The 13,932-nt window shown below is 40.5% G+C and overlaps 1 protein-coding gene across 1 annotated transcript in view; it reads left to right on the forward strand.

The window, feature by feature from the left end:
• The window catches only part of WWC2 (WW and C2 domain containing 2), a 161,700-nt gene that overhangs the window by 97,023 nt on the left and 50,745 nt on the right, over window positions 1-13,932 (forward strand). The window contains exons 7-10 of the mRNA XM_019534348.1: window positions 3,240-3,369; window positions 5,152-5,298; window positions 6,226-6,299; window positions 11,440-11,682. Of these exons, the coding sequence (XP_019389893.1) occupies window positions 3,240-3,369; window positions 5,152-5,298; window positions 6,226-6,299; window positions 11,440-11,682 (594 nt within the window). The remainder of the gene's footprint in view (window positions 1-3,239; window positions 3,370-5,151; window positions 5,299-6,225; window positions 6,300-11,439; window positions 11,683-13,932) is intronic.

Consider the following 13,932-nt stretch of genomic DNA (forward strand, 5'->3'; position numbering starts at 1 on the left):
TCTATAAAGCTATGTCTTAAAAAATTGTTGATGTTGCAGGAATTCTCTATACTAGCTTCTGTAGGGCACATGATAATGATTGTCTAGAAATTCTGTAAGGAAAAATAGAGCCTTCAGATTATATGAACATAATAGCTGTTCTTAACCATTAATGCCTAGGAGTAATGTACACCAGAGGGAACCCGAGGGTTCAGACAGATGCAGCACTTGAATTGTTCCAAGAATGTCACTGATTGGGAGCTGGTTCACAAATGAAGCTGGACAGAAGAGTTTACATTTCATAGATTTTCATAGATTTCATAGACATTAGGGCTGGAAGGGACCTCAGGAGATCATCAAGTCCAGCCCCCCTGCCCAAAGGGCAGGAAGTCAGCTGGGGTCAAAGGATCCCAGCAAGATAAGCATCCAATTTACTCTTGAAGGTGTTCAATGTAGGTGCATGTACACTGCTAAGAGTTCACAGTTCACATTTTAGGGAGCATCCAGATATGCGTGGATGTTTGGTTCCCCAGGGACAACTAGCAGTGGTGCAATGCCTGTTCCATATGTGCTTTGATATGTGGCAGGTTGCCCTAGGTGGGGTAAGGGAGGCTGGGGCCAGCACAGTGCTGGCCCCAGCAGCCTTATTTGGGGTGGGGGGGGACAAGTCTTGGGGTCCTCCCGGGGCTGTAGCTGTGGGAGCAGTTCTTCTGCACAGAACCTGGCTGGCAGTGGAGCACTGCTCTGGGCAACCTGGCTCTGCATGTGCTGCCCAAGCTGCACCGGGGGTTTTTTCCATTATTTTTTTGTTAGATATCCAGGGGTCAAAAAAAAAACCTGCGGGGAGAAAAATGAGAACACTGGGCTATGAGATATGTGGCCCAGCAAATGTGTTTGCGGCACCACATACGGCATGACTGCGCTCATCTGGATGCACCCTTAGGAACTATGTTGCTTCATTAATGCCACCGGGGGCTGGTAGAGTACCTACACTACCAGGGATCAGTAGTACTTTCCAGGGATCAGTCCTTGGAGTTTTCTCCAGGATTCCTCTAGAGGAGGAGCAAGACGTGGGTTGGGGAAGGGGGTTGTAGTGGAGGGGGTTGCCAGGTGTTGGGGGCGCTCTGTACCCCCTCCCCCCCCGCTTATAGTACCCAGGGGACTGACTAGGTGTATGCTTACCCCTTCCCCCCCAAGAACTCCCTGGCTTTTCCAATTTTCCAATCAAAGGGGGGATTCTTTGGGGCAAGGATGGCTGCAGGAGTGCTAATAAGTGCCCATTTTTCTATGGCTCTGTCCCTCCCCCTTTTCCTCTCCTGTCCCTTCCCCTTCCCTCCCAGCTCCCCAGCAATTGATAGACATTTACTGTTATAGGCACAACCACAAGTAGGAGGCCACAAAGTGCCCCTCCTATAAGCTGGCTGCCACCTCACCCCCACCCAAAATAAGCATGGTATCTTCACCAAGGTCCTTTAACAGGGAAATAAAACTGACATAGAGGCTTTCTGCATCCCCGTCCTTGTAGACTGTAGTCTTTGTAGGCTAGTGGTTTTCAACCCTTTCCATTTGCAGATCCCTAAAACAATTCAAATGGAGGTGTGGACCCCTTTGAATTGTGTGCGTATTCACATACTTTTGATTGATCAGAGTCATCTTTGATGGACCCCTTAGACAAAGTCTGCAGACCCCCATGGGTCCATGACCACAGGTTGAAAGCCACTGCTGTAGGCAGTAGATCTTTGGGCAAAAGTCTTGGTTGCATCCCAGAGCAATCCCCTTGCCCTGCAGTGGTTTGGGATGGGTGAGTAGCAGCATAGTGTGCAATGCCTGGAAGACTGATGAGACATGGAGTGCTTTGTGTCTGTGCATAACATTGAATTAGTTTGAGGAAGACCAGCTCAAAATAGTACTTTGTTTTTTCCTGTGTGATTCTTGAAGTGTTTTAAGATGTTTTAAACTGGTCTAAAGTAAACTCCTGTCCATGTAAACTCTTGAGGTTTAGAGCATTTATAGAATATTCTAAGTGTTACATCTGTCTACACCCTGAGACAAGTTTTCTTTCTTTCTTTCTTTCTTTCTTTCTTTTTTTTTGGGGGGGGGGTTGGGTTTAATTAGAGTGGTTCCCAAACAGCTGCTCTAATTAAAAGGCTCATCCTCATGTGTATTAAGCTCCCACATGTTGTAAAATGGCCTCCGGATGCTTTCTCTAAAACTCATTTGATGTTTAGATACCCTGTGACCATTTTAAAATTCAGAAGGGCTTAATGCATGTGATGGTGAGGTGATGCTTGAGCGTTTTAATTAAAACATGGAGTAGGCTTGATTAATCGAATCTGCTCTGATGCATTCTAATTAGGACACAAATGAGCATGTGTTGCCTAACTGAAGTACCACAACATGAATCTGGGTATTATTATTAACAGCAACATTATTACTGGTGCCTCCCAAGTCTGGGGCGGGGGTGGGCATCAGATCACCAACGGGGGGAGAGGGGCATCCCCCAGTGGCAAAACTTACAGTTTCACACCTGGCACTTGCACAGGGTGCATGTGCACCCTACACGTTGCCGATGGTCCTGGGAAAGTATACTTGGTAGCCACAAGTTTGTCTATCTCTGTCAGCTTTACAGTTTGTTCAATAAAATATATTGCACACAGAAATCCTTGTCTCATGTATTAACAGAAAAAATTCTAGACACGCCTTCTTTTGTCCCACAGCTAAATATTCAGAAGTTAACATATTATTAACATTCTACTCAAACTTTGTATGCGCTAGGGGAGAGTAGGAAAAACAATTCTACTGGTGGTGTCATCAATCCAGTTGTGCTTGCATTAGCATCAGCAGCAGTCTTACTATAGACATGGCTCCAACAGCTTCTGGTGTCTCTACTGCCAGATTAGTGAAACCACTGCTGGTGTCCTCTCTGTGCTAAGGCTGCCAGGAGTGTCCTAAACTTGCTTGATGTATACAAAAACTATGTAGCTAGGAACTACATAGTGTGAGAGATGGTTTGAGGGGTGTGTTCATGGGGGAGGGAAGACTTTTGGGGAGGGGTTTAATGCATAAACCAGTGCTTCCATTATAAACATTTTAATGAAAACTTATTTTCCTTTTTTCCTTTTCACATCTGTTAACAAGTTACTTTAACAAGGGAAATATCTCTAACCTCTTCCAATATTCTAATTGCAAGTTCTCCTGAAAACAGAACAGCAAAGATCTCATTTCTCTTTGTCAACCATTAATAATATTTCTCTTTACAGAATTGACCAAAAAATGTCTGGAGGCCAGAGTGGGTATGAATTAAGTGAGGCCAAAGCTATTCTGAGTGAGCTGAAGTCTATAAGAAAGGCCATAAGCTCAGGAGAGAGAGAAAAACAAGATTTAATGCAGGTATTCTTATATTTTGTGGAGGGGAGTTTCTCTAAATTGTTTTGAATCCTAAAATACTTAGTGTATTCACTACTTTGCACTGTTATATAGTGTCTTTAATGAAAGGATCTCAAAGTATTTTACAAAGCTGAGTATCATGCCATTTTACAGATAGAGAGATTGAGGCACATGACTTCTCTGAGCTCAGACAGGACATCTTTACAGAATGAGGGCTCTGCTATAAAAAGCCAGACTCATAAGCCAAGCCAGGTCCAGACATGCAAGAGCATGTGCTTGCAGTGGCAGAAATTGCTGCAGCGCATGCTCCTGCACAGGCACTTTGTTGTAAGATAAACTGTCCTGCAACGGGGAAACTGCCCTTGCCCAGCTCTTCCTGGATCTTCAGCTAGGGAGGGCTGGAGGCTGGGGTCAGCACTGGTGCTGGCCCCAGCAGTCTTACCTGGTGGCCCAGAATAGCAGGGGCATAGGTTGAGCAGCACGGGGGCCTGGCTGTCAGCCAGAGCGTTGCTGTGGATGGCCTGGCTTTTGTGTGTGCCAGCGCATGCTTGTGCATGTGTTGTGCTGGTTTTTTTCCCAGGGTGGGGTGGGGGCTGGGGTTTTTTTGCTACTGGGAAATCTCGGTGGCAAATTTTGGCCCCACACTGGAAAATGCAGTGAAGGTCATGTTTTAACATTTACCGCATGCGGTTTGGGGCACCACAAAATGATGAATGCCCCTGCATGTCTGGATCATGACTTTAGGGTCTGTCTGCACAGTACAATATTTGAATGAGTTCTAAATCACTCTTCAAAAATTAAAATGGATAAAGATGTGGTAAATATTTTTGTACTTAAAAACTGGAATTAAATCCTTGCCTTTTATGAAGTCAGTGAGTATGTGGCCATTGATTTCAGTGAAACCATAGTTTCGCTTCCTGAATCTTAACTTCCTTTATATCCATTTCTGAAAAGAGGTTTTGGCATAAACCTAAATAGTCATTTTTTGGACCCACTAGGGGAAAAAACCTGCTTCTCGTCACAAAGTGAAGAGTGTGTGCAGTCCTTTATGCTGCCAGTAATGACATATCTGCTTTATTCTGTTGCTTTTGTATCTTTTGCATTTTTATGGCATATATTGATACCATCTGATTAAAAAAACCCAAACAAGTCCAAGTTTATATTTGAATTCTTTACATGTTTATTCTGAAATGATTATACTGTTGGCTTGGATCTACAATTCTTTATAAAAATATTAAAGTAGAAAAAGATTGACTTCAGAGTCATATATAGGGAAACGTACATTTGGAAGCTAACAGGCTTTGTTTTATGAACTTTCCTTCATTTCATCTGGTCCTGCTGATCATTGAACTTTGACTGAAAGTCATGAGACCATGATTCTTGCTATTGTCACTGCCTTGTTCTGTGATGTTGAGTGAACTCAGCCTCTCCCACTTCTTAATTTGGCTGTCTAGTGATATGGAGAAAATGACATATTGAAGTAGTGCCCCAAATGGGCCAGGGCCATTCCAAGCACTAAGGAAGTTGCAGCCCATTCCCCAAGCATACTCTATTTTGCTTGGGAAATGGATTGCGGCTTTTTAATAGAGAGACATGTTACAGGAAATAGAGAAATTAATAAATCTATTTGGATGGAAGGATACCCCATTTAGCACTAACTGAAATTAGAATGTTTATCCTTCGTTAAGATTTTTGGAATGCATCTATATCTTAGACTCTCTGTGATGGGGAGTATTAGTGTAAGAACAAGAATGCAACAATGAAACATTTCTGTTTTCTGGGCAGAGTCTGGCAAAGTTGAGAGAGAGGTTCTATCTGGATCAGAGCACTGGGAGATCTGAACCAGACTTGAGATCTAGCTCTGTAAGCTCTCAGTTGTCTCTCTCTAGACAGACGCTGGATGCAGGGTCTCAGACAGACATTTCTGGTGAGGTAAGTGTTTTTTTTTTTCATTATGGGAAAGGTAGAAAGAGGAGAGTAATGGCAGAATGCTGCTGTTGTGGGATTTAAGTCCGATGGCTGTTGCTGTCATTCCACACATGCAGTGGGGTTAATAAATGATCTGTCCCAATCTCAGGTACCTTACTTTCTCCCTGATTTTCAAGTTAAGATGCATGTGATATTTTTATTATTATTACATTGCAAATGTAATCTGATTTTACTAAGCAATTCTTGTGTACTAATGGCACAGATGTTATAAGTGGACCGTATTTCTTGGATTTATTTGTGCAATCTCTTGCATTTAAAAATAGATTGTGGCAATAGTTATGTAAAGATTAAGTTTAAAGCTGATTTTCAAAAACAGGATTTCAGAACTTTCTGAATTTTCCTAATTCCAGTTGATGGAGTTGGCCTCACTGTCTTTCATTACATTTTCTTTGGAGTTTATACTGTAAGTGTAAGAAAGAGATTATACAAGATTTCTAGACTGGGCACTGTCTTCATATTTGATATTAGCAGGTGAATTTTTACTGAAGTCCTACTTTCAGTTGCACAGGCTTCTTCCAAAATTGTGGAGTTAAGGTAAGAAGTCAGAACTTGATGGAATTCATCCAGTTCGCAGTGGGACTTTAGTGGAATGAGACTTGCTTACACCCTGGTCTACATGTGGACCTAGCAGCACATCTGAAGTAGAAAATGAATAAAAACAAACAATGTAATAAAAAAATCACTGTGCTTCATGAATTTAAGTGGTTTATTAACTAGAACTTATTGAAGAACAGTTGGCAACCATATTGCAACTACATGTTTCTGTTTTAAGTAAGTAATTTCTCTAGTACATGCATTTGCTTTGTGTTGTGAATGTGTTTTAAAATGACGTTTTATACCATATAATAAGATTGATATTTTTCTCAACAGATTGGAGTGAGGGGTAGATCAAATTTAGCTGAAAAGGTCAGACTAAGTCTTCAATATGAAGAGGCAAAAAGAAGGTAATAGGGTTAGTTGCTTTGTTAAATTATATAGCTTGTGAGTTGGAACATGCTTCAGCAAGTAATGTGTTCTACAGCCCTCTAATGAATCTTGCGTTTGCAATGACATCTAGTGGACCCATCTGTGGATGAATTGTAGTCAATACATTCTTTTCAAGGCAGTGTTCCCTTGTTCTTAAATCTGTAGGATTCTTGTGTGCTGATTTATTCTTATTATGAATTTAGTCGTTCATGTTTATAAATCAAATACAGACATTGGCAGAAATGAAATGCTATGAATGCAGTTCAGAGGATTAAGGAAAAGGAGTAAACTGATGTGTTAAGCTCCCATCCCAGATGCTTGCAGGTCCTTTTTTCCATGTAAATCCTTCTGCAGAATCATGGACTTAGTTTACTGGACCACAGGTGGCTCTGTAGTTTTATGGAGCTGCCTCTACTAAGATGAGTTCCAATGCAGATTTTGATTGGCTCAACTAATTCCTCCTTGGGGGCTTGGATAATTTCAATAATTGTCTTTCACTTTGGGTGAGGCTTTTTTTTAATGATTTGCCCCAGAGGAAAAGGAATCAAAACAGTCAGAACTGATAAATGTGGAAAGCCTTTCGAATAAAATGCTCCAGTGGCCCCTTATAAAAATAATGCCTTTTTAATAAAGGCTGCCACACCACCAGTGTACAGATATCACAGGGGAGAGTGTGCTGAATTGTACGTTGTACGTGCGTGATTTTTCTGGAGTACCAGAAGAACATTTTTCTCTCATAGCATTAATGATAGATTTTGTCTATTTATGTGTATAAATCCCCTGTAATTAGTGCACCAGGAATTCTTTGCTATTATAATTTGTTACTTTTCAACAAATTGGGTGTGTCAGTCAGGCTTTTATGAGAAACATAATTTATAATTTTAGCTATTTTGTGTCTGTAATCAGAGGGTCATGAGAATAATATCACAGATCAACATTTTTACTTTGTGCAACACAGAGATTCCCTGACAAAAAAGTAGCAAAAATACCTTTGGCATTGTAAATGCATGTCAGTCAGATATGAACAGTTATTGTAATTTGGGAAGAGAGGTATTTCAAGACTAGATGTACAAACATAATGTTTTTATGTTAAAAAAAAAAAATTTCAAAGGTAGAGGATTAGCAAACAACTTTTTATTATGACTAAATCAATATCCAGACACTGCCAATAAAGTAGCAGCTATTAGTCTTGCTGGGAAACAACTGTATATCATTTATGGTTTCAGTATGAACCACAGAACTTTATTTTACTGTTTATGAATGCAATCAACAAAGAGAACCAGGACTTTTGTTTTTTCTTTGGTATCTATTTTACATGATTTTGGTTGTGGTTTATAAAAGTGAATTATGTCAGATGCCATGTAGTATTTTAGATGGAGAAGTAGCTCACTTTTTCCATAGTAGCCATTGATAAAACCACAGACCAGCCTCCATTTGAGGCATGTATTGATGTCAGGATGTTATGATGTTTCCATCATGTTATGTCTTATCTCTATTAACAGAGGCCAGAACTATTGACTAAGGAGAAGCGTACCTTACGTAGAAAGTGTAGATGGAGCTTCTGCTCCAGAGCACTCCATGCCGTGACTTACATCTGCATGATCCTGTAGCAGTACAATTCTGCTTTGTCACTGTGTGCACTTACACACATGCAGGGAGCCTGCTCCAACACTCTGAAAATACAGTACATCACAGCAGACTCAGTTGAGCCTGCCAGAGCACGTAAATTGAGGCGCTTTGGCAGCCTCGCACATCACATGTATTAGCGACACAGTGCATCTCCGCACTAAGAAAATGGCAGCGGTGCACTTTGAAATAAAAAATGTTCAATCTGCCTTAGTTCAGTGTGTCCCGCTGCCATTTTCTCAGCGTGGGGACGTGCTGCACCACTGGTACATGTGATGCACGAGTGCTTTTAATTAGTGCAGCTCGCTAATTAAAAGCGCCTGGCACCACATCAGGAACACATGTAAAAATGCCCATTAACTTTGATCAAGAATAAAATAGGGCTAAAGGGGAAATGGTTGCACTAGTCCCATATCTCTGTGGAGCACATTCTAGAAAATACATAATACTCTTCCTTTCCCTGTGTCATGCATGGATGATGAGCTGGAATTTGGGCTGGAGGTAATGTTGTTTCTGAAACCTTAACTTAACCTTTTAATAATGTTGTTTTAATTAAACCGATCTCTCTGTTTGACCTGTATCTTAATGGAGTTTTGTCTGGGATTAAACCAATACCTTGTATTCTTTTCAGCTCCAATAGAGAGTGTGAGACTTCCCTGCCAGGTGCACATAAAGACTTTTTTTAAAGGGATGGAACATACTGTTTTCATCATTGCCTTGAGAATGGCTTTAATAAAATGTTCATGTCTTGAAATAATGAACAAAAGGTACCACTTTGCCCATAAACCTCAGTGTGTAATTATATCACAGTATCTCCCATGTCAGTTCCTGTTGACATACTTATTACTTTATAATGATTATTATTATGACCCTCTTTTCTGAAGTGGCAAATGTGTGAATTTAACTTTTCATGTATTTAAAAGAACCAAGGGAAATTAAAAAACAAAACAACAACAAAAAACAAAAAACCCTTTAAAATGGATTTCCTAGTTTGGAAAGGGTCTGAAAAAATATTTTAGTCTTTTAATGTATTTCATGATAGTGTAAAAGTAATGTTTTTGATCCTTTAATATCACTTAACATAGAAAATCTCTCAAATAGGTGGGATGTAGTCTTTAACAGCAAAAGTAGCAAATTCTTGGGGCAGGCTCAAATATTACTTCTAAAAATCAGCTTTATTGGCTCAACCAAAGCCGATAGACATTTTTAAAAAGTACTTGAATGGCAGTGCTCGTAGGGGCTGAAATCTTTATGCAAAGAGAAGAGGTAGAGCACAGTGAGAATGCTACAGTATGGTGAACCTCACCAATGTGTCTTGTGCTTGTTATGTGGAGATTGTCTCAAAGAGTGAGACTAATTCAGTTTTCTTGTCTGTTTAGTCCTTTTCACCTCTGATGAGACTGCAAACAAGGATGTCAGTTTATGATGACAGATAGCTGTCTCCATCTGAGAAAAAGCAACAGCAGACAGTGGCATACAAAGTTAGTTTGATTTGAACCAATGACTTGGAGATGAAAGTCTGCATGCCATTATTAATTTGAAGCCATCCAGCTGGTTCTTCTCCAAGCCCTTCCTCCCTTACGTTCTTTTCAAAAGAGTGTTCAATATAAATTGTATATGGACAGCTGCAAAAAGGGTTTAAACAATTTATTTTTCCCCTCTCTTTGACTATTTGGTGATTGTCATGTTGAAGATTAAATTATTGTTTACCAAGTAGGTTGCATTGTCATTGTGTAAAGCACCACGCTACTGAGTGTTTGCAGGCTTTTTAAAGTTGCTGTTTTACAGATATTTGGAAGGGGAAGCAATCTCTGGGGTTTCTTTGTGATTCAACCGAGTTTTTCCCCTCCAACTTCTAAATTAAGTAATGGGGCGGATAGCTTTCTGAGAACCTCTTTTCTCCTTCCAGCCTTTGTCTTCTGTGATTAATGAAGCTAATAATATCATGCTTATTTAGCATTTTGACTATTAATTTTCCAGTACTTTGAGGCAGTTGTTTATAGTTTTTGAGGTTGAAGCTAAATGACCAGCTGATATTGAATTTATTATGATTGCAGAAAGATTGTGAATATCAGCTGTGCGCTGTGTGCCTGTGAAATATTGCTCAGGCCAGAACCACTGGCTAGAGTCATTGACTTTGAAGTCACATTGACTTACACCAGCTGTGTGTGTCTGACCCATACATATTTAACAATGACAAAAACCTTAAAAGTATTAAATCACTGGCTCTTGCCTGAGTTATTTTGGAACATGTTTCACTTTTGACCTTTCCTTTCTCTGTCCTTCTCCCAGTCTAAAAGAGAAGAGGTACTGTGAATGGCTCAGGGGATTGTTATGGGATGGGTTGTATAGAACCTTTTATGAACTCAAAGGCCATTTCAAATCCAGCTTAGGTTGGCAGCGACTGAAAATGACTAAATTTCCATCCAGTAGTTATGTGGCCCTTGTGATGTGGATTTTTTGGTCTGTGTAGTTCCCAGCAGACTAGATGTCCATATCACAAAACGCAAGCTACTAATTTGCCTGAGTCTCAGCAGAAAGGTCAAGGACAGAATGGTTATGGAGAGTGAATGACTAGATTTAGTTCTTCCTAGTCAGGATCATGTCACAAGGGCAAGATAATGTAGGGCCATGGTCTCTAAATAATAACATATCTGTTCTGCAAAGAAACAGAATGTTTGCATCTTCCAACCTTTCCCTGTAGCATCTTTGGCAAGCATTGGTGTTGTAAATTAGTGATCTCCTTTCCCTTCTGCTGGGCATGGTCTTAGTACCTTCCATTTGTACCCGGCTTATTGAGGTATGCTTCCTCCTTTCAGATTCACACTTGTGTGCTTGCCACTTGGATTTGTGCCCAGCTGTCATGCTCATTCTCTCACAGAGGCCAAGTGTGCTCTTTCCGCAGTGCAGCTAGTCTCCAGCAGGTTGGGGTAACTGGATGACTCTCTTGGCTCTATTGTCTATTCAGGAGCAAAGCCAGGTGCTTCCATAGTGTCACCAGACTGATCATCACTTTATTCAAACATTCAGGTGGTTAATTGAATTGCAAGTCAGTTTTTGGACAGCAGGAAAAATGCTTTCAATGCATAACACTATTGGTTTTAGTGTGCATCTATATATGAACAAAGGCAAATCTATAGAAGGGGCATAATTAATTGTGCTTAAGGGCATAAGCTAGGCATTAACCACCTGGGATTTGGAAGAAACCTCTCTATATGGGGACGGAGTGGGGTTTCTTGTACCTTTTTCTGAAGCATCTCTGAGAGAGACAGGACACCAGAGTAAATGGCTCACTGGTCTGATCCAGGATAACAGGCCCTGTGTTCTTAGGAAACCAAATTAATTCTAAACATAACTTTCAGTTTTCATGCAAATTCTATACACAGCTCACCTGTCTTGACAGTTCCAAATATTCTCCTCCTTTTTACATTCCAAATTCTTTGGAGCTATTCACTTATTCTGAGCTCATATACCTTTTGTATTTTATTTTAGCATGGCAAACTTAAAGATTGAGCTGTCTAAGTTAGAGAGTGAAGCCTGGCCTGGGGCACTGGATATTGAAAAGGAAAAGCTGATGCTGATTAATGAAAAGGAAGAACTCTTAAAGGAACTCCAGTTTGTCACCCCACGGAAACGCACTCAAGATGAACTAGAGCACCTGGAAGCGGAAAGAAAGAGGCTGGAAGAAGAGCTGTTGTCTGTAAAAAGTACACCCAGTCAAGCACTTGCTGAGAGGTAAGTTTTCATCTTTTGCTTATGGTAAGCACTCCTTTCTGCAGTTTAACCTTTGTACTCATTGCAGAGTCTGAACTATGCTTTGATGGGCCTTTTTTCTTCAATAACTGTTCTGTGTAGATCTTAATTAAATTTATTATTAGTCTACTGGGCAGTAACACAAAGGACCCTTCTGTCCTGTGACAGAGCACATACACCGTGTATGTGCTCTGCAATATCAGTTGCTCTGCATTTGTTAGCAGCATGAAAATGCCTGTGACAGATGTTAAATAACTAAGGAATGTCCACCGACTGTCAGGAGGGCAACATCATTCACTGCTTGCCGATAATAGCTGTAAAGTATTTGAACTCCGGTTATTTGAACTCTGATTTATCTTGATGGTTGCAACATCTGAAACCCTTCACTGTGGGTTTCATTACACAAAAAATGCAAAAGTTTATTGCTTTTAGCCCAGAAGAAGAGAATAATTGCTGCAGTCTCCCTGATTCACACTAGTGACTAAGATGCCCACTGCAATGCACTGAATTTTGCTGGCTAATGAGCTTGAGAAAATTAATGGAAACTGCTTCACAAAACATTACATTTACAATTGTTTTGAAGTTAAATTTATTTACAATCATTTCTAGCACATTAAATATATTGCAGCTTACACACAAAATATATGAGTGTATGCAGTAGGAAATATAGTGTATGAGACTTGATAGAAATAATGAAGTCAGGACTGTGATCCTGCTCCCATTAAAATGAATGGCAAAACTTCTGTTGGTTGCAGTGGGAGCCCTAAATCACTGGTGAGTAGCAGGGACACTTCCCACTTTTATATGCAAATTCTGGTAAACTGCATATTTGCAAAGTGTGCATTAAGCAAGGTTTAATATCATCTTATTGCAGCCTGTTAAATTGAGTTTTCTTTAAACTATCCAGAGAAGCAAGTGGGCAATTATCTGAACCCTTAGGAAGAAGTATTTTCAGTAGTCTCATAACTTTTTCTTTGTTTGCTTCAATAAGACGTTTTCATTTGAGGGCTTGAAATATTAAAACCGTCTTGGGAAGGGAACTGACCCCACCCTAGTGGGGCTAAGCCCTACCCCATAATTACTAATAATTTAAGACAGATTTTTGCAACCCAGCAGTGGTGTGAGCAGGCAAAGGCTGTCTGAGTGCAGTATATATAATGTCCTCAGTGCTGCCAGTGATATCTACCATCTGAGCTTGCCAAACCTGAAAATGCAGCAGTGAAGGGAAAGAGAGCTTAAGAGCATCCACAGGAGGGGGCCCCCCAGATGGCTTTGCTGTATCTGTTCGAGCAGGGAGCATCTCTGGCAGTGCTTTGGATACATGTAGATGTATTGTTTGTGCTGCATTCAGAAATCTGCCCTTGGCAAGAAATGGTGCTGCGTTTGTGGACAGGCTGTAGGGAGATTTGTTGGAGGAGGTTGCCAGAGGGAAACAGGGCTAATTGGATAGAACAGAGTAGAGTGGGATTACACCAGAAGGAAGCAAGTGCATCTAGTGTGTTTGTTTTGATACTTTCTCAAGAATAATTCTTGAATCATGGGTCCAAAGATGGCAAATGTCTTGTGGACGTAGGGCTGTGTTTTAATTAAATTAAATTTTCAAGGAAGAAAATAGCCAGCTGTGTTAGTAATGTCAGAATTACCATGGATATATGGTCCCTTTTAGCATCCGTTAATCAAAGAACAGAGAATAACAGATCACCACAAAATCACATTTATAATAAAATTTGAAACTTTAAGTCCAAGGATGTGATAATTAGGCTTAATGTAAGTAAGAAATGAATTGTTGTTTCTGTGGTCTGATTTAGCACTTGATTTTTTTAGGGTCTGAATATTTGTTTAACACTGTCTGTGCATGTATTTTGATGCAGATTCTTAATTCAGGTGAATATAACAAGAGTGTAACAAGCTAGTTCTATACTGTTGTCAAGAAGATAGTTAACAGCAACATTTTCCATGACTATGGGCTAGAGGTGCACCAACAAAAAGAAAACTGACTATATCAGAAATCGGCCTGAAGTGGCTGATAATTTGGCCAATAAATGCCCGTGCATGTGCACAGCTGCAGTGCAGCACACAAGCAGTGAGAAGCACAGCCCAGCAGTGTGGAGAACTGTGTGCAGCTGGTAAATCTGTTGTGGTAGAAAGGGATGGGGGAGGGAAGAGGCATGGGGGGGGACAGATCAAGGCCCCCATGGTGAGGGAGGGGACAGGGGCAGGGGCAGGTACTAC

This window comes from Crocodylus porosus, unplaced genomic scaffold (assembly GCF_001723895.1).
Source record: "Crocodylus porosus isolate Cpor-Errol unplaced genomic scaffold, CroPor_comp1, whole genome shotgun sequence".
Classification (NCBI taxonomy): Eukaryota; Metazoa; Chordata; order Crocodylia; family Crocodylidae; genus Crocodylus; species Crocodylus porosus.